This window comes from Lepisma saccharinum, chromosome 3 (genome assembly GCF_977018435.1).
Source record: "Lepisma saccharinum chromosome 3, izLepSacc3.1, whole genome shotgun sequence".
NCBI classification, from domain to species: Eukaryota; Metazoa; Arthropoda; class Insecta; order Zygentoma; family Lepismatidae; genus Lepisma; species Lepisma saccharinum.
The window spans coordinates 131,120,878-131,145,664 of NC_139231.1; the positions used below are offsets into that span (position 1 = coordinate 131,120,878).

A 24,787-nucleotide genomic window follows, 5' to 3' on the forward strand; every position below is an offset into this window, starting at 1 on the left:
ATACAGGAAGACTGAAATGGTTGGGGCATTTGTAAAATAGAATTGTAAAGAAATTATTCATAAGTAAGGCTGGACAATGTTCAGAACCTGAAGAGGATGGGTATCCAAGGATGGAGAATAAAAGAACAAAACAGAAAACTGGAAATTTATCCCAAAGGTCTTTTGAAGACTAGCGCCAAGCAGCAAGTCCTAGCTAAGAACCAAGTTTGGCATGACTGCTCTAATGTGTTATGAAATTTTAACACACACACAAGAGAGATGACATTCATTAACAATTAATCAAATCAGGAAATACTAGCAATTACACTGTAATAATTGTACTTAAGCAGATACTTTGAATACAATTTTATTGAGAATATTGTTACACAGCTAAACTTCCTTCCACCAATTCCATAATTTCTGCAGTTTTGTGAACAACAAACTTTTTATGTGTCATTTTATTATAACTTATTGCCACTGATTACGAACTGAAATTTATTAAACATAAATCAGGATTAAGTACTGCATTGGACATGTTTTGTACTTTGATACTATAACCATACACAAACTAAAATGTAAAATGAAATAAATACTGATTCTAATTCAAGTCACCATGACAACTGTTAACAAATGGTTCTGAAAATGTCTTTTTTTTAAAAAAACCTAATACTGGTTAAAATTTAATGTCATCCTCATTATAAATCACATGATGCAGTTTGAAAAATCCTCGAACAAACTTCTTAGCATCTGCAACACCTGAAACAATAACAGATTAGAAAAATTCATAATTTGACTTCACAAAATAGCCCAGGATACTACACTGCAACCGAGATGTGTTATTTTATTATGGGGAAGAATGTTAGCAACTTGACAAAGCAAGACTAATGGTAAAAAGCAGCCCATTTTTCCAGGTTAAACTAAGCTTAAAGCATATATTTTTTAAATGAAATATCAATATTTCCTGGTAGTAATGTATCTGAATATTGAATTTGTATTGATTCAGTTGACTGAATAAGAAACCATTTATCGGTAATAATGTTTCATTTATCAAAAATATCTCATCACTATTTGAATAGAAAGTCTTCACATTTCTGTCAACATAGCTAAAGAATTGAAAAAGTTTTCACACCTTTCAAATGATTAAACTAAATAAACAAAAATATTCTGTTCTAAAATATGTGATAGAGAAGTTTATTCTAGGTTTCCTGGATGGTGTAATGGTTAACGCAGTTGCCTTGAAATCATGGTTTCCAGGGTTGACTGACTGAGGTTGAACATTTCAGTGCACTCAATTGAAACTACGAGGGTTATTCAGAAAGTAAAGAACGTTTTGTCACGTACTTTTACTTACTTCTCCAAATTTGACATTGAAGCACTTGTCGTACCTCGAAAACCAGTCTAACTATCTCCTCCTCGTACCATGTTGCTGCCTAGTGATTCAACCAGTTCATGACAGCATCTTGTAGTTCATCACCACCTGCAAAGCGTTTACCAGCAAGATACTCCCTCCTTCAAAGAAGAAAAAAAAGATAAAGTGCTCCTCTGTGCTTAACACCATGCCATGAAGGTGTATAGGGGGTGTGGTGGTAATGCCCCACACTTTCTTGATCCGGTCGAGTGGGGGTGATGTGATCAGCATCACGCCCCTGACTGCCTTTACCTGCCAGGGTTTCCCCAAGGTACCCATGTCATTCGACGCTGGGTGGGCGCCGGGGCTGCTTCCAATGTTAGAAAAGTTCCCGGATTTGAACTGGCCGGGGATCGAACCCGGGACCTTTAGCATGGTAGTCAGATGCGTTACCGACTGAGCCACCGCAGCCGTTCTCCTTCATCTATGGAAAATAGGTAAAAGTCCGAAGCTGCATCAAATAAAGTGGTCCATCTCTTGTTTCAGTGCACTTGTGATGACGGAAGGGAAAGCCCTGATCACTCTGCTACATGAACATCTGTTCATCATTCTTAAACATTATGCACCACTACCGGACAATTGCCGCATTCATAAAACCTTTGCAATAGGTTTAAACAAGTCTCTGGTGAATGTCACTGGGTCTAACATTTTCCACCTGCAAAAAACTAATCACGCCAAGCACCTTGCAGTTGGCAGGATTTGCAATCGGTGCATTCTTGTTACACTAACGACATGAACAGGTTGGTGACAGCAACTGCACCAGGCAACTACCTACACCACACCGAACACAGTGAATGAATAACAACCTGCAACGAAATAGCTGTGCAGCCTATATGCACAAACGTTCTTTACTTTCCGAATGACTTACATACATGCAGGATCACAAGTAGCCTATGGGGCCACAGAGTGGATTTTATTTCTACCACTGAAAGGAGGAGTGGGTTATATAATGAAATTTTAAATACAGCTACAATTTGTTAAGTCAAAAGCAAAATCATGCATACGGTTTTTTGCTTATTTTACATCACTTTTTCAGTCCGGCTTGCTTCTTTCTTTTCTCGATCTTTTTATGTTTTTGGCTGTTGGTTAATCGGGCTAGCCTACACCTGGGTGGTGCGGCTGTCATCCACCTGTGGGTTCCCAGGTACACCCTTGTTTTCTGTTAGGGTTCCAGCTCCCTTAGCCTTTCCGGATCACTCCAGGCCCACAAGGCAGTGGGGGCAAACACTTTTATGGCACTGTTTATTCGCCACGACACAAGACTGTCGGTGGTATTTGTGGTATTTGCTGAGTATGTCCATGCCACTGGACACCCTCCACACCCTGATAGCCTTGCCGCCTCCGTCCAGGACTGCTTATTTGGGTTTCCCCTTATTCGCAGCTTTCCCTCATATCTGAGGGAGGTTTCACTATATGCCACCTGTGACCCGTCCAGTTTCTGAGGCTCGCACCGGAAAGAGCAGATAGTGGAGTGTTAGGAGGACAAGATTGGAATACCGTGGAAAGAGAGGAGTGGTGGAAGACCAGGCAAAAATGGAGAGGCTTGACTTCTATGCCGACCCAGCCAGAGGCAGGAAAACAGGAAAGGATCATCACTTTTCTACATCTCTAGGTAAATCATACTGATGATATTGGTGATGATTAGATGAAATACATGATGGGACATCTATCTGTTACTTGGGGATTCAAACCTAGGATCTCCGACATCACAGAATGCTTAAACAACTGAACCAGAGGATGGCATAAAATATGTTAGGAAGTAACATCTTTTTCAGTTAGACTGGATTTTATCAACCATGTTTGCTACCCAGCAACAATACTCAAAGGACATTACTTCTAAAATTTGAGCAACTTCTCTAGTGATCAGTTTGCTCTTCACCTCACAAAGAAACCTGGCATTCTTAGAACTAAACCTGTGATATAATAAGAATGTTTTCCATGATGCAGCACATTTTTAGTAAACGTTCAGTGAATGCAGTGATGACATAAGACATCTTGGTTGATTCTAAAGGCCATATTCTTTCCTTCATTGCATACACATGAAATAAGTGAGTACTGGTTGACTTGTAGAGTGCAACTGGAAAAAAGTAGGGGAACTTGCATTTGGTTCACATATAAGTAAATTTTTCTTTCATCTTATCCACCTACAGGGGTACAAGAGTAGAATTGGCATGAGTTTAAACAGGAAATTACAGATAATACAAGACACAAAATCGAGCTGAACAGAGGGTGAGAAGTAACATTTTCATTTAAAATGTGCAGAAACTCATTGACAACGACCCCTCCATCTCAATCTCTGAGATTTCTCGACGTCTGGGCCATTCTGAGAGCACTGTGAGACTGTGTTTGAAAGACGATCTTAGCTATAAGTCCTACAAGATGCAGAGTGGACAGCTTCTTACTGAAAAGATGAAAATGACACGTCTCTAGAAGAGCAAGAAACTTTTGCACAAAATCAAGCATCCTCTGGAGCCAAACATGTTGTGGTTTGAAATAATTCTTGAAGCTTTCCTGGCGGCAAATATTGAAGGGGTTTTCTTGGGCAATCAACAAGGTGATTTCCAGATAGGCTTCCGAGCGTTTGAGAGCTACGTCACTCTCATCTTCAGATTGAATTGAACTTCAATTGATTGGTCTTCTTCTTCTTCTCACGAGAAAAACTTTTGCCAGGATCAGGCACACAACAGATGATTGGCTGTGAGTCCTAAAGATGTGCCCACAGCCTTGAAAACAAAGTTTCCTGTTCACATCACGGTCTTTGGTGGCATCAGCAGTGACTGGCATGTTATGCCCCACACATCTTCGAAGAAGGTCTGAGAGTAAACCAAAATGTTCTGGCGACTGCAGTGAAGCCTTGGATTGAAGAAGTTGCCACAGGAAGACCATACGTGTTCCAACAAGATTCTGCACCAGCACACATGGCCAGGAAAACTCAAGAGGTTCGAGGATAACTTTTTTGACCATGTTGCCCCTGATATATGGCCTCCAAACTCACCTGACTGCAATTCTCTTGACTATTATGTGTGGGGCATGGTTGAAAGGATCACTATATGACCGACTTACATTTCCATCTCGGTCTTCCCGCGAATTTTCTTGCTCTCTGAAAACGACACAACTGTCTCTACTCGGCAAACAATTTTCCCACGAACCCGGCCATCTGTTTAATCGCTGGCCCAGCCATCAATCCAGCCATAAAATGAAAGAACCTACAATCAATGAAAGGAAGCTCGCATGGTCCCGCAATAAACTGTGATCTCCCTTCATATTCATTTAAACCAGTCACAATAAAATTTTGTGCTCTGAGAGGGTGTAAGGTCAAGAATTTAGAGGAGGACCATTCAACCACCGAGTTGCAGAGGCTTAATTTATAAATATCTAAAGAATTCCTGGTAGAACACGACTCTCACCTTCATAGTGAACTTGGAAAACAAGAAGTCCTCCGTTTCCTTGAAGCTGAATATCTCCCAGGAGCTGAGAGTCTAACCTACAGACTCGTAAAGACAATGACTCCCCCTGTTCCAGTGATGAGAGCCAACCATTTCGGCATAAACAGACCAGCCTCTCGACACGTATCAGGACTTGGGCCGAGATCATAACTTCCACAAGCGCGCCAGTCTGTCGGCCACATGGACAGCCAGTGACAACGGAAAAAAGTGCTGGACCTCGCTCAAAAATATATATCTTCCCCAGTGAAATTAAAGACACTAAGGAAAGTGATAAACCAAATAGAATGTCAATATTGCGGTGCTCGCACAGAAGTTACAAGCAGCCTAAATTAATTAGGACCAGATACTTTCGCTCTTCAAAATCAACCCCATGAACAAGGAATTAGTGTGTTTTGTTCTGGTCCTCGTAATCATCCCTCCTCACTGAAATCATAAAGTCACGTGTGGGTGGAACTAAAGTGTACTCACCAATAGGCAGGAAGGGCATTTTTCCTAGTGCGACGAGATGGAGAAAGCTCGGGAGTAAAGACATTGTAAAAACAACAGTCCCCGTGCATCGCTTAGAGCCACAAGATGCTTCAACACAACACTCTCTCATCAGCAATTTTTCATATCGGAGGGGAAAAGATTTTCTCCTCACTTGCCCCAAGTTTTGTGCTTCACAATTTGCTTTGTGTACTCAGTGAGAAAAGTGCATCGGTAAAGACGACACTAACACTAGATATGAACTAGTACTTCGTGTGCAGTACTGGCACTTGCGGGCCGCGATCCTCTTAGTGTTTCAAGCCGGTGATGATTGGGTAAACTCCCACGATGTGCTAGTGTTCTGTTTTGTTATGGGTAGTCGTGATGGAAGGAGAGTTGCTGTAAGTATGTGTTGACGTATTAAATGTTTTCTTCTACTATTACCCAGTGTCCTGACTTCTTTTATTTGTGGCAATAGAGGTAAAATACAGCTGGCTTGAGTCTCAAGACCAAAATTCATAGAACTTAATCATCTGTGGTTTTTAGCCGGATCTGGACCGTTTGAAGCTGGATACTGCACCAACATGTATTGATATATTCTCGGTGTACATGTCATGTGCTGTTTTTGTTTTCTGATTTCATTATGTGGTAAGGAACATCCATGCCTGATGTAAAATAGATTTGAACCCATATTGCTATAACTAATAAGACTGCCTGTAACAATAAAGGTGAGCTGAGCAAGAGAATCTGTCAGATATTTCAAGATTTCTCTCTTGAGGTTGTAAAATGTACCTGTTCTCGCTTCCAAGGTCGTCTGGAGGCCGTGATTGAAGCTGAAGGTGGCTTCACTGAATAAGTTTGATCTATAAAGCATTATTTTGCTCCTGTTTCTGGGATTTTCAATAAATGTTTAAAATTAGAACTTTTAGAGATGTTTTTCTTCATGTATTTTCCACGCCAATTCTACCCGTGCACCCTGTATATTTATGAATATATTGAGGGAAAAAAAAGTAAATATTACTTTACCTGTATTCTCTCCACATTGCTCTATCAACTTGTGTGACAACTCCCTTGCAAGTACTTTAAAAAGTTCTCTAGAAACCACTTTCCCTGTCTTGTAGAAAGGCATCAAGTACTTAACAACCCATTTAGCCACTTGTTTTTTATTATTGGTTTTCTTCCTTGAAGAATATCTAACCTTAACCTTGATATTACTCTTAGAATCACTGATGTTGCCATCAGAATCTTCATTCGGTTCATTTCCATCTTCAAGACTGTAACTTTCATTTCCTAGAGAGTCCATGCCAGAAGACATATTTACACTATCGTCAAGGTTACAAGTATCTGTTTTCAAGGACACTTGCTCAAAATTATTTTTCAAAATACCTTTCACTTCTACTGGATTTTTTACAGGTGAATCTAAGGCAAATGTTACAGTCTTCACTTTTTTTGGAATTTTACTTTCACTTATGCTTTTAATAGTGTGGTTCTCTTTCTGTTTAGTGGCACTTTCCACGTATCGTTCATTCTCTGAACTATCACTACCAAACAAAACTTTCATTAGTTGCAGTTTTCTTTTACGTTTTAACATTGCTGTTATAGTTATAAGATCGTTATTATTGTCTATTTCATTAGGATAGTCATTTTTTATATTGTCTGGAGTCCTTGATCTTGCATCACCACCACTTCCACTTTCTGATATTGCTTCATTATCACTTTGACCACCTGATTCTGCATTATTGCCACTAAAACCATTAGATTCAGGATCACCACCACTAGGACTATCTGATTCTAGATCACTACCACTTGGACTATCTGATTCTGGATCACTACCACTTCGTCTATCTGATTCTGCATCACTACTATCACTATTTGATTCTGCATCACTTTCACTATCTGAGTCACTGCTTTTCCTTCTATACTTCCTTTTGTACTTATGACCTGATGGTCTATGACGCGAGGGTCTATGTGAGCTAGTACGACTACGACTATGCTGTTTCTCATCCTCCGAACTATCGGATTCAACATCACTTTCACTATCAGCTTCACTTGAACTATCCTTATACCTATGCCTTGAAGATTTGGTTGAACTTCTTCGAGAGCTAGAGTGACGGGAGTGTTTACTATTGCGAGAATACTCGTGTTTTTTCTTTGGCGAAACTTTCAAGTCCTTTTTCTCTGGTACACATCTTTCAAAATTACAATTTTCTTTCCTTGTGGAGTTGCTTTTCCTACTGAAAGGACTTGAAACACGCTGTTGATATTCGTTTACATTCCCAATGGGTGTTCTAAATGCACTTACACTCTCTCCATTCACACTTCCAATATTTCTAATTTCACTGTCACTGAAGAGCACTTCCAATTCTTTCTCAACATTATCACATTCCGAAGAATACTGCCTCTCAAGTTCACCATTGCACTTACTTTCTGGAGAGACCTTCTCCTCACTTATTGGAGTTTCTTTGATTTCAAAATAAGAATTAATTGACTGTTGTTGCAACGGGTCTCGCTTCAAACGAAATCCTCTGGGGCTGTTCAGTTTGTTAACAGACTTTTGGCTACTGGCAAGTTCTTTAGTGTTTGCTAACAATTGAGCAGCAGTGATAATGCCAGTTGTCGGCTTCAATGGATTTGACTTCAATGTCTGCTCGATATCTTTGGCTGCTTGGCCCAATGATTTGTAATCCTTTGGTTCAAAATCTCTTAGCTGTTCTTGAAGAGTTAGGTTATTTGTATTCTTTCTTACGAGCGAGGTCTGAAACAGAAGAAAATATTATATTATATAATATTCATTATTGTTAAAGACTTGCATTATATAATATAATAAGGATGAGCCAATACTGATATAAAATTTACGGATGCTGATAACCGATATATACAATATGAATTTCAATTGGTTTACTGACCTCTTTATGTTACCAGATCAACCAAGCTTTTGCATTGCAAAATAAGCTGCATAGTTAGACATTTACATTTTTAAAAAAGTACAGAATGGAGATAATGTTTATTTCCATAAAAAAATGGCCCAATATTGCACTAAATAGATGGATATTTATAGATATATCAGATTGGTAAAATTACCGATTTTACCTGTATTGGCCCATACCAAAAGAATATTGATTAATCTGTCCCATCCCATTTGTCGTAGAGAGTTGAATAATATTGTATTTTGTATGAACCAGCTTTCACAGAAGTTACAATGTTCATATTTCATCTCAATACACGTGTAATTAGACGAAGAAGAAAGGAGGGAGGAAGTAACACACTTAAATGAATTTTCCTCATTACTTACATCATTTTTACTTACTTTCTCAATAAAGTTGTACAATACAGAGGTTTTGGCAAAATGGAACAAACCATTATAAGAACAATAAATTTACTGTATTGTGTATTTTGTAATATACAACAGTGGTTTTGAACACTTTCAAATATAATAGTGACACAAGATAATACATTTTTATTAACTATTTAATATTCTAAATGGCACTTTTCTTATTTTTACAACAGGAATTATAACAACCTCTTGGAAACAAGAAATGTGCTATTTATAATATTAAAATAGTGACAAAAAATAGAACAATGAAGTTGGCTGTTACAATATGTACAGTTATTTTCTGTAAATGAAACAATTATAAAATACTGAAATCAAACCAATCAATGATAGGTAGAAATATTAAATACTGATAAAAAGAAAAAAAAAATCTTACCAACTTAGCCATTCCTCCTCTATACATGCTGACTACTTTGTTACTTGTAAAAATTTCATATTCCATTTTAATTGCACACTTCTCAATGTCCTTCTCTGACAGAATATTCTTTGGTTTGTTGACATTCAGACAAGTTTTATAGTTATTTAGCAACGCTTGTTCTAAGAGCCCCAGATAATTTTCTCTGGTCTGGAAAAAAAAAAAGAATATCTAGAATTACTGCAATTTCAAACTGATGAAAAATGCAAAATGTCAAGAACAATATACTATTATTAAGAGCTGTGCATGTAACAACTTTCTTAACTATGCAAATTATTATGAAAAATAACAAGCCCAGGAGCAGTAACCTGCAAAAATAACATTAGAAACTTCTCGCTTGTTTTTCTTGTATGTACATATTGCTTGATTGCTTGCATTGTAGAATTATTTCTCTTGTAACGTTTTCGGAGACACAAGCTCCTTTCTTCAGATATTTATTCTGTATAACTGCTTCTTTTTATTTTTGCTAAATTTAGAACATTTTTATAACTGTAACATTACTCAAACCAAGAAGGAATGTCTGATGAGAGTGTGTGTTCTCCTGAAACGTTACATCAAAAATTGTGTTTATGTGCTTGTAAGAACCATAAACTGCAAGAGAAATAGTTCTTGGTTGTAAAGTAACAAATAAACCAGGACGAAAAGGTGATCTTCATTTATTATTACCTTTAAAAAAAACATACATGTTGTTAAGTTTTCACGTTGAAGTGAATGTAATTCATAGGGATGAACAGATATGACATTTTTACCCAGACAGGTAAATTGCTGATAGAAAATTTACCAACTAATAGAGATTCAATATTGTTCAGCTCTTTAATTAATGTATGAAACCAGGTGACTTCAACAGATTTTCCATTGAGAAAGACACTGTATTAAAGATTACTATAGAATAATAGGGTATCAGAATTTCACTTTCATATTCATAAAAGTGATTAAAAAAATGGCAGAATTTTGTATTAAGTTTAAATTATTGGAAATTTTTAGTGACAAACCAACATGCCTTTAGTCATACTGATAGAAGTGCAGATAAATTATCTTGTCCTTCACCAATTTTTAGGATCCTTTTAATTTTGTTAAACACTGGTCAAAACAATTAGGGGAGCAAGCAAGAAATCCCAAAACCAAAGTTGGAAAGTCAAAAGTAGCAATGTATGTTGATGAAGTGAGTGTGTCCTCAACCAGTACAATTCATCTGTGATGAATCATCAGCATGAAGAGCTCTCTAGTGACACCATAAGGCACGTGGCAGAATTTGTGATATGAGGAGCAATCACGAGGTCACTTGGGAACACCGGTTGTGTGGTGCTGGCAGACCGTAAGTGCAGGTGGGATTCAGTTGAGTAGTGTTGAATAGGAACGATGGCAGAACAACACGATTTAGGGGAATCTAGCGCATGGAGAGCCATTGGGAGGATGGAAGCAGGGCAAACACAATTGAGGTGGCTGCAGCCCTTGGTGTGTCACGCAGTGTCATTTCCAGGTTGTGGACACGATTTCAACAGACAGGTACAGTACGAAGGAGGCCTGGGCAAGGTCGCCCACGGTCAACAACAGTTAGGGAAGAAAGGTACTTAGCATTGTCGGCTCGCAGGAATAGGCAGCAAACTGCAACTGACATGCAACACGGCCTTGTTTTGGCAACAGGACGAAGAGTCTCGGGCCAAACTGTACGAAATCGCCTGCGGGAAAGGGGTCTTTATGCAAGAAGACCAATGGTATGTGTCCCTCTGAATGCCCAACACCGTAGGGCCTGCAGACAGTGGGCTGTGGAACATCGTGAGTGGGGACATGGAGAGTGGAGTTCAGTTCTCTTCTCGGATGAGTTGTGTTTCAGTCTCCAGTCAGATAATCGACGCATTCTCATCTGGAGGGAATGTGGGACTCGCAATTATCCCACACATGTGCGCGAAGTGTCTCAGTATGGTGGCGGTGGCTTAATGGTATGGGCAGGGATCAGTGTTGGTCGACGTACCCCCCTGCACATTATCCGGAACGGTACTTTGACAGCCTTACGGTACCGGGATGAGATTCTCACGCCTCATGTTGTCCCAATTGCTGCAGATATCAGTGATAGTTTCATTTTTGTGGACGATAATGCCTGACCTCACCGAGCACGTCTGGTTGACGCCATGCTACGGGATGAGGGTATCGAACGAATGGTATGGCCAGCATCCTCCCCAGACTTGAATCCCATTGAAGTGTGGGACACACTCGGAAGATACACTCGGCCAGCACCGCCTACAACTCTGCAACAGTTGGAAATGGCCCTTCTGGAGGAATGGGTGAATATCCCGCAGGCTGTCGTTGATAACCTTATTGGTTCCATGCAAAACAGATGTGCAGCTGTCATAGCAGTTCATGGTGACCACACGCCTTATTAGAGGTATGGATCTGTTGCGTATCTGTCCATTTCTGTTGTCTTATCACCGTGCTGTTCTCCTGATTTTGTGCAGTACCTTGCAGAAATCACCCCTAGAACTCTGTTGTGCTAATGACTCAATAGACATGTATTGTACTGGTTGAGGACACACTCACCTAATCAAAATACATTGCTACTTTTGACTTACCAACTTTGGTTTTGGGATTTCTTGCTTGCTCCCCTAATTTTTTTGACCAGTGTATTTTGTCATTTTATGAATATGACACTAGGATTCCTAGATACAAAGCAATAGTAAAAATCAAGAGGCAATACATGATGCAAGATTATTTTTCAGAATAAGGTGTAAGTCCTTAACAACCAGTCACATGTGGTGATGTCGACACTTGGGGTAGCAATTAGTGGCATGCCCAAGGGGGGTTGATGGGGTCAACCCCTCCCCTTTAGGGCCCAGTATTCCTTAAAAAAAAAAAAAAAACGTCGAAGGCAGGAAAAGATTGCAAATTGAGGAATGAGTACTAAAAAAGAATATTTGAATACTAAGCCAGAAATCCCGGATTCGAATCCTGGCCTGGCCATGGGTGCCCTTTGTGTGTGTCAACAGTTTTATCATATAATCTTCGCGATTAGCCAAAAGTGGAAGAAACTCGAAGTAAAAACAATGATTTGATTTGATTTTTGTTACTTAGCGTCGCTTTTTGCCACATTTGGTTAATCACAAAGATGATATGATAAAATTGATGAAAGGACACACATAAAGAACACCCATTCCCAGGTCGGGGTTCGAATCTGTGCTGTCGTGGCGTGCTGTGATAACACTCCCCTATGGACGTCTGCCGACAACAAAGACGAGAGAAAAGCGCCAACTGTCGGATACACCACTAAGACGAGATTGAGAGAGAGTGTGAGCAAATATTTGTTATTTAATCATTATATCTTCCATATTTGAAAAAAATATAAGAAACCATAACATTTCCAAGTATTTTTGTCTGCACATAATATGTTCCCATTTCATATATATTTTTACATCCTACATTATACATACATATTATACAACATGTATAAAGTTGTGGTGTAAATACAGAGAATGTAAGTACTGCAGAAATTTCTCCCCAGAGTTCTTCAGAGGATTTATAAAAGAATCGAGGGAAAACCAATCCCCTATCTATTCCTATAGCAGATAAACCAGGATACCATAAACCATGACCTTTCAACAATTGCAGCAGGGGGAGGGAGGGAGGAGGCAGAAATTTTCCCTTTCCCTTCTGGTGGCTGTTTCTACCTGAAACTGGTGAGGTGGTGGAAAAGTCAGCTAGAGTAGCCCCTTCCAGTCTTTCCCACTGATCTCACCGAGGGAAGAGAAGCGCGTGAAAAACAAGTGTTGTATGTAAACTGTGGCTTCAAGAAGACAATAAATATTGTGATTTGAAAATAATTAGAGATGTGAGATTGATTGATCTATCTCTGCTAGATTAGCTACTCCTCAGTGCACGTCACTGTTAACAACAACAACATATTCTTGACTGTACATACAAACATTCATTTCACTGCATGTGAGACACCCAGGTTAATATGTTCTCTGTCACGTCGGTCATAATGACCAAAATTGGCGCACGGGTGGGGAATCGAGTGCATATAAAAGTGGTTTGCCTATTCTATTTTTTACAGAAAAGAAAGTGTCAGTTTCAATTTTTAATTAAAGTTCAATACTGTAACCACTTTGGTGCAGGAGGAATGAATTGGCGAAGCCACTCAGGCAGGGAACGTGTTAATTCACAGGGTCGGTGATCTCTGGTAGTAGTATATTTTGACAAAGTTGCTAGATAAGTAGCACAGAGAGCTTACCCAGTTTGTCATCACTGGATAGTTTGGGAGATCACGTTCACTGCATTGGTGGAGGCACATAGTGGTTCGAATTCCATTTTAAACTGTAGGTCCAGTCCCAATTAGCCTATCTGTGCATAAGAGTAGACTTAAAACAAAAAATAAACCTCAAGATCACTGCATATCTAGTAATATAAGCTCAAACATCTATCTGTTTTCTAAAATGCACACTATTAAAAAAAAAGTCTACTGAACTTATAATCTTTGGAATTTTTTCTGGTTTGTTGGAGATGCACTAGAAGCACATACAGTATTACTACACACGTACCTATATTTACTACAAGTGATTTACTACTAATGATTAAAAAAAAAAGTAACATTTTTGGGGAGGAGGGTGTACTGAAACTTACTAAAACTGTAAGTCCACTTATTTTCACCACTGTACTTTCAGCAGCCTGGCAACGAGAGTATTTTGCCATTTCCTTCTCTTGTTTGATCTTCTCTTCTGTGGTTAAAGTGCTTGACCGACGCAAAGCAAACTGTTTATTTATTAATTTGTTCAACTCTTTACTTGCTTTGGTGTTATCCTCTTCACCACTGTCGTATGACTCCAGTTCTCTACAATAAACAAAATACTCATTTGGGTACAACAATCTACTTGATAAGCATATTTTGGAAAAGCTACATTTCACATTTTACACTGGACAAGTTTCTTAGGTTTGTACTAATATGACATTTTACATATCCAGACATGAAAACAAAATCTTAATATAATTTCTGTAGTGATTCCAATGCTGATATCTTACAGGTAGAGGCATGCATTTTCGTTTTTGACGAAAACACAAAATGTGAAATAACACATTACAATGTTAATTTTTCATCTGCTGTAAATATTTGAGAAGCAAATATGTACCCCTTTATACAGTAATAAACTTAATATTCTGGTAATGATTACATGTGCTATTAGAAGGGATATGTTTATTTTGTGTAATAGTGCAGTTCTTAAATCAAATTTTGCATTATATTCACATTTTTAAAACCAAAATGTCATTTTATATGCTACTTTTTCACCGCTATACCAGTGACATTTCATTTTATTTACTGCTTTTGAAACCGAAATTGACTGTTTTTGTACCGAAATTTTGCACTTTTATTTACCAAAAATATGTGCCTCTACTTATAGGGTATGTACAAAATATACTTTTTTTGACGGGAGTTTTCCAATACTTAAAAAAATTTCCTTTGCCAGTCCTGATGAAGGATCAAAAAAGTTCTGTCTTTTATATATATAGTATATATTTAAAAAGCATTACAGAGTACTTTGGTATTTTCATGTGCAACGTGCCACCACTCGTAACTCCAGGGTATGGAGATCCGAATTGGCAACACACTGCTCCTTGCTCCAGCTGGTCAGTTGGGGGCACCAGTTCTCACCCAGGGATCAGGATTAAGATGATCCACCCTTCCTCCAGGAAGAAAAACACCGAATTGCGACACGTGACAGTAAATAAAATTCCAAATACTTTATAATTAAAATGTCCAAAATCTTTAATCACGAATCACGCGCGTACATCCTGATTTGCACAAGTTAAAAGTTATAATTTGTTGGGTCATGCACGCTCGCAGGCAGTGCTAAGCAATTTATTTAACACGAGAGTCCGCGCACCGCCTTCACAGTTAATAGCAAGACCTCAACTGCTACCTCAAGCGCGAGGCGCAGCATAACAGATTGTTCTAACTTACAATACAAACTCATAACATAAAATAACACAAGAAAAACTGATAATTTATATTACACGTCAATGTTAATTTGGGATAGTAGACTAAAGTTCAGGTTGGCAACAATTAAAAATGCCAACGTGGAAGTTTTTACATCGCCAAGAACACGAAGCGTGGTTCCCCCACTCCTAACATAAACAGCCAATAGGAAAACGATATTTTATTGAAAACGAGGGAGAAATACTTTGCTATAATATTACAATGTTAAACTATATAGAAATAACTAAACTGATTTTATCAAATAAATCATATTTGCCCTTGCAGATAAAAATGATTAAATAAAGATTTAGTTTATAACGAAGACAAATTACTTCAATCTTGTACATTGTTGAACAAAAATCGATATTAAGAAGAAATGTATTTAACTTGTGCTTGAAAAACAATGAAAACGATGCATATATTATTTGGGATAATTATTAGCCTATAAATTCTGAATAAATGTTGCAAAAATATGCAAATAATATTATAACAAATAAAAAAAACCTAAATATATACATGAATTAAAAAAAAACAATTAAGTATAAATAATTTAATCCAAGTTCTTAACTTGGAAGTATACGAATAAGATTAATGCCAATATACAACTGAAATCTGCCTAACATGGCGGTCGTTACACATGTTGGTGCTGAATGTGTTAATTGAATGAAAAATAAATACCTCTTTTGTCCACGACGACCTCCTTCATACATCTCTCCATGATCTGCATCGGTGATGGTTAAAGGTCGGGATCCAAACTGATTCTTGACGATTGCAAGATAAAATTCCTGCACTTTCTTCTCCACAGCAGAAGGACTCTTGCAGACATCACATTGTTTCTTGCACTGAGGATCATCATCACCAAAATACTTAGAAAACACTGCATGCCGACAACTAATAAATGGAAAAGTTGTACATGTATTTTTTTTTTTTAACATTGTTACAGTTGTTTAATATGAAGTATCTATATAGCATTCATAATAGCACACACACACGCACAACAACTACTATGATGCTTGTTGGAGTACTATACTCAAACAGAATGGAAGAAAGTATTTTTGAATTTGAAAGAGCAGCTCCCAGTTCATACAGGCAAGTAGCAACTCAAAACAAGCAACGAACTTACAAATTGTATAACTTGAGTTTAAAAAAGAGATAATATGTGCTAGAAATATAAATACAAGAAATAAACCACTATGAAAATCTTGCCATTACCAAAAAAATACAAAGATAAAATTTTCCAATACCCAGTATTCTAGATTCAATGTAAAATTGCAACATTCCTTGGAGAACATGGATGATTCATTAAATCATCTTAATTAATATATGTAACCAGGTAAATGTAATAGGTTTTGCTGTAAAAAACAAACTCTAATTTAGATTTTTACTCTACAAAATGAGGGCATATGAATTGTATGTTCATATACTTAAAAATCATAGTGTTGATATGGATATAAAATTTATCAATATCTAATATATTGCTTCTTCTTCTTTTTTTCTTGCTGTCCTGTTTGCCCCTCTTGGAAGCATAGGGCCTAATATATTACTGATTCAACATAAAAGTATAAATTTTCACTGAAAAATTTGAAAGGTTCATTCACTTCCTTAACTGACATCTGCAATCAGGTGTCTGATATAGGTGTTGCTTTAGAAAATTGAACTGCATATTTACAGAACAAGGATATGTGAATTACAACTTCATATTAAATATATCTTTTATCTACCTTCTTGAAAATGCGACTCAGATCGCGAAATATTGAATTATTTCTATTCGTGTGGTAAGTGTTTACTGTCTCCTTCATTATTTGTATGTGTATGTGTATATATATATATATATATATATATATATATATATATATATATATATATATATATATAAATCAAATAAGGTAAAAGGAAACACTCACCGGACAGTAGGAAAATTCAAAATTTTCGCTAATTTATAGCATCATCGGTGTGAGAAGAAACAGAAGACGGAACCGGAAGTTGGGGTCCTGCCAGGAGCCCAACTTCCGGTTCTGTCTTCTGTTTCTTCTCACACCGATGATGCTATAAATTAGCGAAAATTTTGAATTTTCCTACTGTCCGGTGAGTGTTTCCTTTTACCTTATTTGATTTTTACTTAGCCCTTTTGGCCCTCCTTGCTTTTATCCATTATATATATATATATATATATATATATAATTCAATTAAAAAATTACACTAAATTAGAGGATATTTTTTTGATATATCAGATCAGTAAAACTGTATGCAATTTTACAAATATACTGATACACCAATATGCACTGCATTAGAGGTCTTTTTATCAAGTGCTATCAGACACGACTGATTCTTCGGAACTAGAAACTCGCTTGAATTTGTATTTGATGTGTATATCAAAGAATGCAGCATATCACATTTTCATTCACATTGATATGTACAATATGGCAGCAAGCGCATATGATAAATTAATTAATTATTTTATTTTTCCCCCATTTGAGACCGCTTGTAACTTACAGGAAACTGGATGTGTATACCTTCTGAGAACGGATTTAAGGCATAAGTTAAACACCACTATTAACATCTATCAAAATCTGCTAGACTTCGTTTACAAGAAAATCATGGCTGTGCGAGATGCAATATTTATGCTCACTTTTTCGACATATCAGATGAAAGCACACACTACTTGCTCTTAAAACATTTACAGGGGATTAGTTTTTCGTAATTTTGATATTTTTGAAAATATCATTTTAGTTTCTCACATTAAACCATAAGTTTTCAGCTTCAGAGTTGTTACCGAATTTCTTACGAAAATACAGTACCATAGATGATTATTGATATTTCTCTACAATCTGACATATTTTGCAAGACAAATTAACTACTCATTTGCTCTCCACCTAGTCTTATTAAAACTCCTTTACAAAATAAAACATGACTGTGTCTTTATATTATTTTGCCATTTCCGACACGCAAGTATAGTGTATTTCATAAATAAACACCAACATAATGTGAAAAAAAGATGATTTTACTACACTTGAAAAGGCTCATAGTATTTGAAAAATATACAAAAACAACTTAATTTTTTATAATAAATGAACTTATTCAATGAAACTTACCTTGAATTTAGCCAGTTTTCACTACTACATCCACCATGAAATCTTCCTTATAATCAATTCTCCACTTACACACCTCAAACACATAGCTGCAATCACAGATCTCTAGATACCAGGCTGGAAAAGTGAGTCAACTTGAAGCCAAAAATTTCAAATCTGGGGGATACTATTATGGCTGCGAGCATACCTTCATATTTCCAACAATTATTTTGAAGATTATGAGTCATTGCACCTAACAAGATTGCAATTTATAAGTTTACTAAGAAGGATATAACTACATATTCCACTCCCCAAGTGCGAACAAATAATTTCTTCATAAATATAGAAACAATAACAAGCTATAATGTGCAGCCCTGCCATATTTCTGGCTATGCGCGGCTTCAAACAAAAGCACATTGTTTCCAGTCTGTATCTAGAGGTCTGTGGCTGTAATGCACTCGGAACAAAGTTGTGACTCTCGTAAGAATCGGTCGTAATTTCTTTAGTGCTTTATATTTAAATACTAATCCACTTTTTCTCATGGGTATATTTAGATAGTACAATGTAATTTATACAATATAAAAATTGTATTCTCTGCTGTTATGCTGAATATAAAAAAGAAAATACTGCATTTCTAACTCATATGACACATTGTGCACAAATCTTTTGCACTGTTGTTGCCAGTTTTAGTCGATAAATGAATTTCTACATAGTAGGTCAACTCACTTGGCTTCTTCACAATATTTAAGCATCAACTCGAAATTCCTATAACCAGCTACTGCCTGCTTCTGCTTGGCAACTGTCTTTGCCTTTCGCTGGTCCTGTTTCAGGAGAAACGACACAGTGTCTCGTTCCTGTTTTGAGTAGTAGATACGGCAGAATGAAGGTTTGCCATCACGGCCGGCTCTTCCTGATTCCTGATAGTAACCTGCCACACTCTGAGGCATACACCAATGCACCACACACCTAAAAATAGAACGAAATTATAGATAAATCACCTATGAATTCCTTCATGTAGGTATTCTACGTGGTTTTCCTCAAGCTGTTACAAGTTAGGGTACAACAAGCTGTCAGCAAAGATCAAACAGTTGTGGCGATATAGTGTTATGTAGCTCAAAGAAATGAAATACAGTATTGTCACGATATTATAGTGCTATATATCCTGTCAGCGATATATCGTCATGATATTTGGCGACATACGCGTGCACTCCGGTACAGCAAGGCCAGCAGTGGTGGCACACAGCATAACTGTTACAAATTAATTCTTTAACTTTTGGTTTCTCATTATTTCTTCCAGGTTGCCTCAACAGAATATCAACCTGCAAGTGTCCAAGGTTTGTCCTTTTCCGATATGGGGCCATCAACACCCTCTCGCAGCCTTTTAACAAAACATCTGCGTAGTATCACCATCCTGGCAATGCCATCAGAAACCTGAAAAATACCCTGGCGACCTTCAGGGATCCAATGGGAGGGGACGTTGTGTGGAGACAAAGCTTGTTTTCCAACCCTTAAGGGCTGGAAGAAAGCAGAGACTGCCATCGGTCAGGCTGCTGATGTCCTCGGTGTTGCGAACTGCACGATTAAGTGTCCAAGTGTACTGTATACTATTAGCGATGTAGCATATCCACCAAGCTAGTTAAAATTTATATTCATAAATAAAGTATAAAGTTTCAAATTGCAGGAGAAACACAAAAATATGATTGCTGACATACGGATATATTCTATGTGAAGATAAACGTTTCCGAGGGTTCGGTCTATTAAGACAGCTAACATGTTCATGGAGAGATCCACCAAATAGAGTTGGTAAAACTCGCTGGCTGTGGTCACACTATTCCAAGTGCTTTGCGAGGTGAAAAGTTATGGCTTTTTAGGCAGTTAGGCAGGTGAATTTCTATTTGTTTCCTTCAAAAACTTTAGTGTTGGCATTGTTTACTATTTATTATGGAAAGAACTACGTGGTGCCAAAGTGGATTTGTGAATATTGCAATGTGTGAAAATCTTGAAAATTGTTTCAATCATCCGCGATCGTCTGTTACATTAAATATGTTTGACAACAGAGCAACTGAAATTCGAAAAAATGAACAACTGCACCACACTTGAAGTTGGTTGGTTCTGCAACATCTAGCAGAATGCACTAGTCAGGGTGTCTACAATCTCGAAAAAACAAAATTCCCAACTTTTTAGGTTTTCCAGGCAAAGAACCAAATTTTTCCAGACCAAATCATTAGAGCAACTATTGTATATGAACATGTCTGGAAGAAAATCACAACATTTTAGCTAAACACTAACACTTAAAATCACACTTAACTGCTGGAATATTTACTTCCCATGTAAAGGGAACGAGAAGGGAAAAGCAACAGTAAATGATTGTTGGATATGAGGAGGGAAGCAAGTATAAGGGGTGAGTTTTATGTGATACTTTGACCAATGATTAACAAAGGATTATTTTTTATAACAAAATACTAAATTATTGTATAAATAATACATAATTATAGTAAAATTTAACATCATATGTACTGTTCCTATCTACCACACACACCAAAAATTGCAAAAAGGAAGTGGTAAATTCCAATGGCTACCTATCGTAGTAGATTTCTACATGAGAATAGTTCAAAATTAATATGCTTTACTGTAACTACTGGCAATATTCAGTATATCTATTTTAAGTACAGTTTGTTTGTTCGACAACAAATTTGAATTCTTTGCTTGTCCTTTCTTTGTTCAAAATCCCCCTTTTAGTGCACTACTACAAAAAAAATGCTGACTTTTCCAGAAACACAGTAAATTTCCATGAAGCATTTCCAGAAAAACCAAATTCCCTACACCCCGACTAGTGTACATGCACAAATTTCACATTTCTGTCCTTTCAAATGTATATTTTAAAAATATAAGTATAAAATTACTGCAAAGTCTTGTACGTTTCTGTGCCTTCCACAGTTAAAACACATTTCTTGCTTCAAATAAACACTACATACACATAACAAACACATAAACTGCTTACATTTAATCACGTTAGCAATAAAAACTTGTCAGGTGAGGGAACATATAGAACCTACCTTACGGAAGCTTTATCAACACCCATTCCGAAACTCACAGTTGCTGTGATTACAGGGCATATTCCATCCATCCAATCTTCTTGAATCTTAGCTCGATCTCCAGGTTTTAAACCTGCAAATATTATATAAAGATAATCATGTAGAAGCCACTATTCCTATTTTCTAGCTTAGTTATTATCAGGGTTCGGTCCATATAATTTTCAACTGATACTGATGCATGAACATTCAATAGAATATTTATAAAAAGTATTGAATAAGTATTCCATTACACCTATACCACATTACTAAACTACGAGGCCCGGAAAAAAAACTGGACTGTTGCTACAGAATCTTTTATTGGTTATTTTGTACAATACGAACATTATCCCCTGCACTATCGATACACCGCTCCATACGAATCTTCCATTGCTGGAAGCAAAGCTGGAAATCATTTTCTGAAACCATGTTCATGACCTCCGTCACTTTTGTTTTTACAGATTCTACGGTCGTAAATCTGGTTCCTTTCAGTGCTGATTTGATCTTTGGGAATAAAAAAAGTCGCACGGAGTGGTATCCGGCAAATATGGTGGATGTTCTAACACTGGGATCCCATGCATGGCCAAAAAAGCATTGACTGACAATGCCATGTGGACAGGAGCATTGTCCTGATGAAGAATCCATGACTTGCTTTTCCACAAATCAGGCCGTCGTCTTCTTACTCCCTCACGAAGGGTTGTCAGCACCATAATTTAATAATGTTGGTTGTTTTGCAATAGCTCGAAATACTCAAGCTACGATTTTTTCGAATCAATTCACCGACATTTGCAAGGTTTGGTTCCATTTTTGACATGCAAGGCAGTCCAGGAAGCGAGTTGTCCGCGATCACTTCTCGTCCCTCTTTAAACCTTTGAAACCACTCAAACACTTGCGTGCGTGATAAACACTCATCTCCATTACTTCCTTCAACAAACCATGTTTCTGTGGCGGATTTTCCGAGTTTCATAAGAAACTTCAAATTGATTAGCTGTTTCACTTTCACACTTAACATTTTTCCGACGGAGCACAGACATACAGTTCACTTCGTACACAAGCTACAGCGGAACTGAGCACCGCACACCCTGGAAAATCACACCGTGGATAGGGAGGATATCACGTTATACACTCATGCACCGCTTGACGCACTTGTTGTTTGTCGACAGCAACATCAATCTGGTTTTTTTCTAGCCACACCTCGTATTCATCTAATTATGGGCCCCCTTTTGTAACTCAATGTTGGTGTAAAATTAATGACAATTACACTGCTTTCATATAAATCATTGATCAGCATGTAAACCAGAAAAATGTAGTCAACATTAGCCACCTCAGGAAGTGCCAGAAAGTTGACTGGCTCAAGGACTATTGATATGACACCAGTGGCATATTCTTCCATGTTGTCTGGTTTACTGCTGGTAAACCAATTTTTTTCATATATGTAGAAATTGGCGGAAGTTGGCAGACTTCTGTTTTTGTTTTACTTGCATGTCTGCATTGGTGGTTTATTTCTATTATATCTAATTAATATAAATGAACACGCACAATAAATAAAATCTGCTGCAGTAAACCAGGTCAAATTTTCAGAATATGTTACTGTAACACACATTGAAAAAACATGTACATTCCCTTCACAGTTCTAGCAATGCATACGAGTACTTGGCAGTCTATAGATTGTGAATATTCAAACAATATCTTATCCCTCCTGTGCTTCTCACCAAAAAGCAAGTTGGAGAGTTGAATTGGAACTTAACTGTGATGAACTGACAATATTACAGAGCCATACTCACATGCTTTCTACTTAATCCATGATACAACAGTCCATTGAGAGCCAATGTTTGCTAAACAGAATTCATTGGGTGCTGCATGCATAAAGTCCAACTGCCACTGTTTTTTGGCTTTTCTAGACCTGAGCCTGCTACCATTGTTTTCCAGCAGCTTCACAAGTATCCCCAAGAAACGGCACACGAGAGCTCCCACATGGGATCGAACCTGGGACCTATCATACCAAACGTAAGAGCACTAACCATTCAGCTACAATCATACCTTGAGATTTTCGAAACATTGTCTTTCATTCTTGTTTAGAAGTTAATGTTTCAATACTTTCACATAACAAACAATACTTTGTACAATAGCGGAATCTTTAGAAACTAGGGACGAGCCGATATGAAATTTTGGCCAATACTGATATGAAATTTACCGATACCAATACGTATCTGATATTCTACCAATCCGATATAAAACACCAAATGGTCCTTGAAGAACCTGAATGGTTCATTGACTTCGTTAATAAATGTGTGTTTCGAGGTGACTGAAGTGCAAAAAAAAAAAAGTTGCATACTTAGAAATTTTCTTTTTTAAAAAGTAGGGCATGGAGATTATCCACAAAAATTATAACAAAATGGCAGAATTTTGCACTAAATTACAATAAATTTATAGATTTATCAGATTGGTAATTTTACCATTAAACTGATACACCAATATGCCTATATCAGCCAATACTAATAGAGTACAGATTAATCTGTCCCATCCCTATTAGCAATATATTTATGAGAAAAGTTGTAATATTGTTGGTAAGGTCAATAATACAGAGAATATGGCAACAAGGTGGACTGATTTAAATCACTTTAAATAAATAATTTATAGAATAATGTAGATAAGACTTTGTAGACATCAGAATCACTTTTGGTGAAAGTACATTAATTTCGTAATCATTTAGGTGTGTTTATTAGGCTCTAAGAAAGGGAAAGGAAACAAAATATATGTACTAATGGGGTGAAGCTCACAGGAAAGGAAATGTAATATGTAAACTGTAAACACACTTAAATTCCCTTTATTTAAAATTAAGTAATTTTTATAGGCAAAAATAGCAAACATTTTATGTAGAAAAATATACAAAATATTAATCATGTTAAACTGTAAATAGTGTCATTGTCATTAAACTGTAAATAAACATGGTAGCTGATAATTTGCAAAATATAATTAAAAATAATTGCCAAAATTCAGCTACAAAGACCATAAATAATATTTTAAGTTACAATTATAGAGTACATTCATTATTTTCACTGGAAGAAAAGTTACTGAAATTATGCATTATAGTTTCATTAACACAATCAACAAACATTTCCATAGTGGGTTCATATATGTAGTATCAATATCAAAAAAATGTATATTTACATAATTTTTTTTATTTGCTTTAATCAAACTGTTCAAATATTTTACAGAGGTGTTTACTAGAAAAAGCATTTCTATAAAAAAAGACATATCTATATGTATGGTGTCAAATCCACACTTACAATTTTAAGAGCATTCTTTCTTAAATAAAAAAATAGATTCAATTAAAAAAAAAATCAACAAAAATGATTTTTTAAAAAATAGAAATCATGATTTTTATTCACCCGGATTGGAAAATTCTTTCGTTTACCTGCATGGTATGCCTTTGCAGATAATCCTTTCTTATTTAGCTGCGAGGCAACCTCCACGGTGCCATCTCTAGTACGACAATAGACAATTGCACAGCCCCTGTCACTCTAAGAAACAAAAATCAGATTTATTAGCAACTAATATATATTGCATCAGATTTTTTTTACATTTGTAAATTCAGCAAGTGTGTGTTTCTTAAACTTCACTCAAAATCTCTTAAACGTTTTT

At 36.8% G+C, this 24,787-nt stretch overlaps 1 protein-coding gene across 3 annotated transcripts in view; it reads right to left on the bottom strand.

Annotated features, from left to right (window-relative positions):
• Positions 1-355: 355 nt before the first annotated feature.
• The window catches only part of LOC145985415 (ATP-dependent DNA helicase Q5-like), a 360,878-nt gene continuing 336,446 nt past the window's right edge, over positions 356-24,787 (bottom strand). For all 3 annotated transcript variants that reach the window (XM_083119414.1, XM_083119415.1, XM_083119413.1), the window contains 8 exons: positions 24,561-24,666; positions 21,128-21,239; positions 18,798-19,037; positions 15,682-15,894; positions 13,656-13,863; positions 9,006-9,194; positions 6,325-8,053; positions 356-735 (listed from right to left, as the gene is read on the bottom strand). In XM_083119414.1, coding sequence (XP_082975540.1) covers positions 653-735; positions 6,325-8,053; positions 9,006-9,194; positions 13,656-13,863; positions 15,682-15,894; positions 18,798-19,037; positions 21,128-21,239; positions 24,561-24,666 — 2,880 coding nt within the window. In that variant the 3' untranslated portion in view covers positions 356-652. The remainder of the gene's footprint in view (positions 736-6,324; positions 8,054-9,005; positions 9,195-13,655; positions 13,864-15,681; positions 15,895-18,797; positions 19,038-21,127; positions 21,240-24,560; positions 24,667-24,787) is intronic.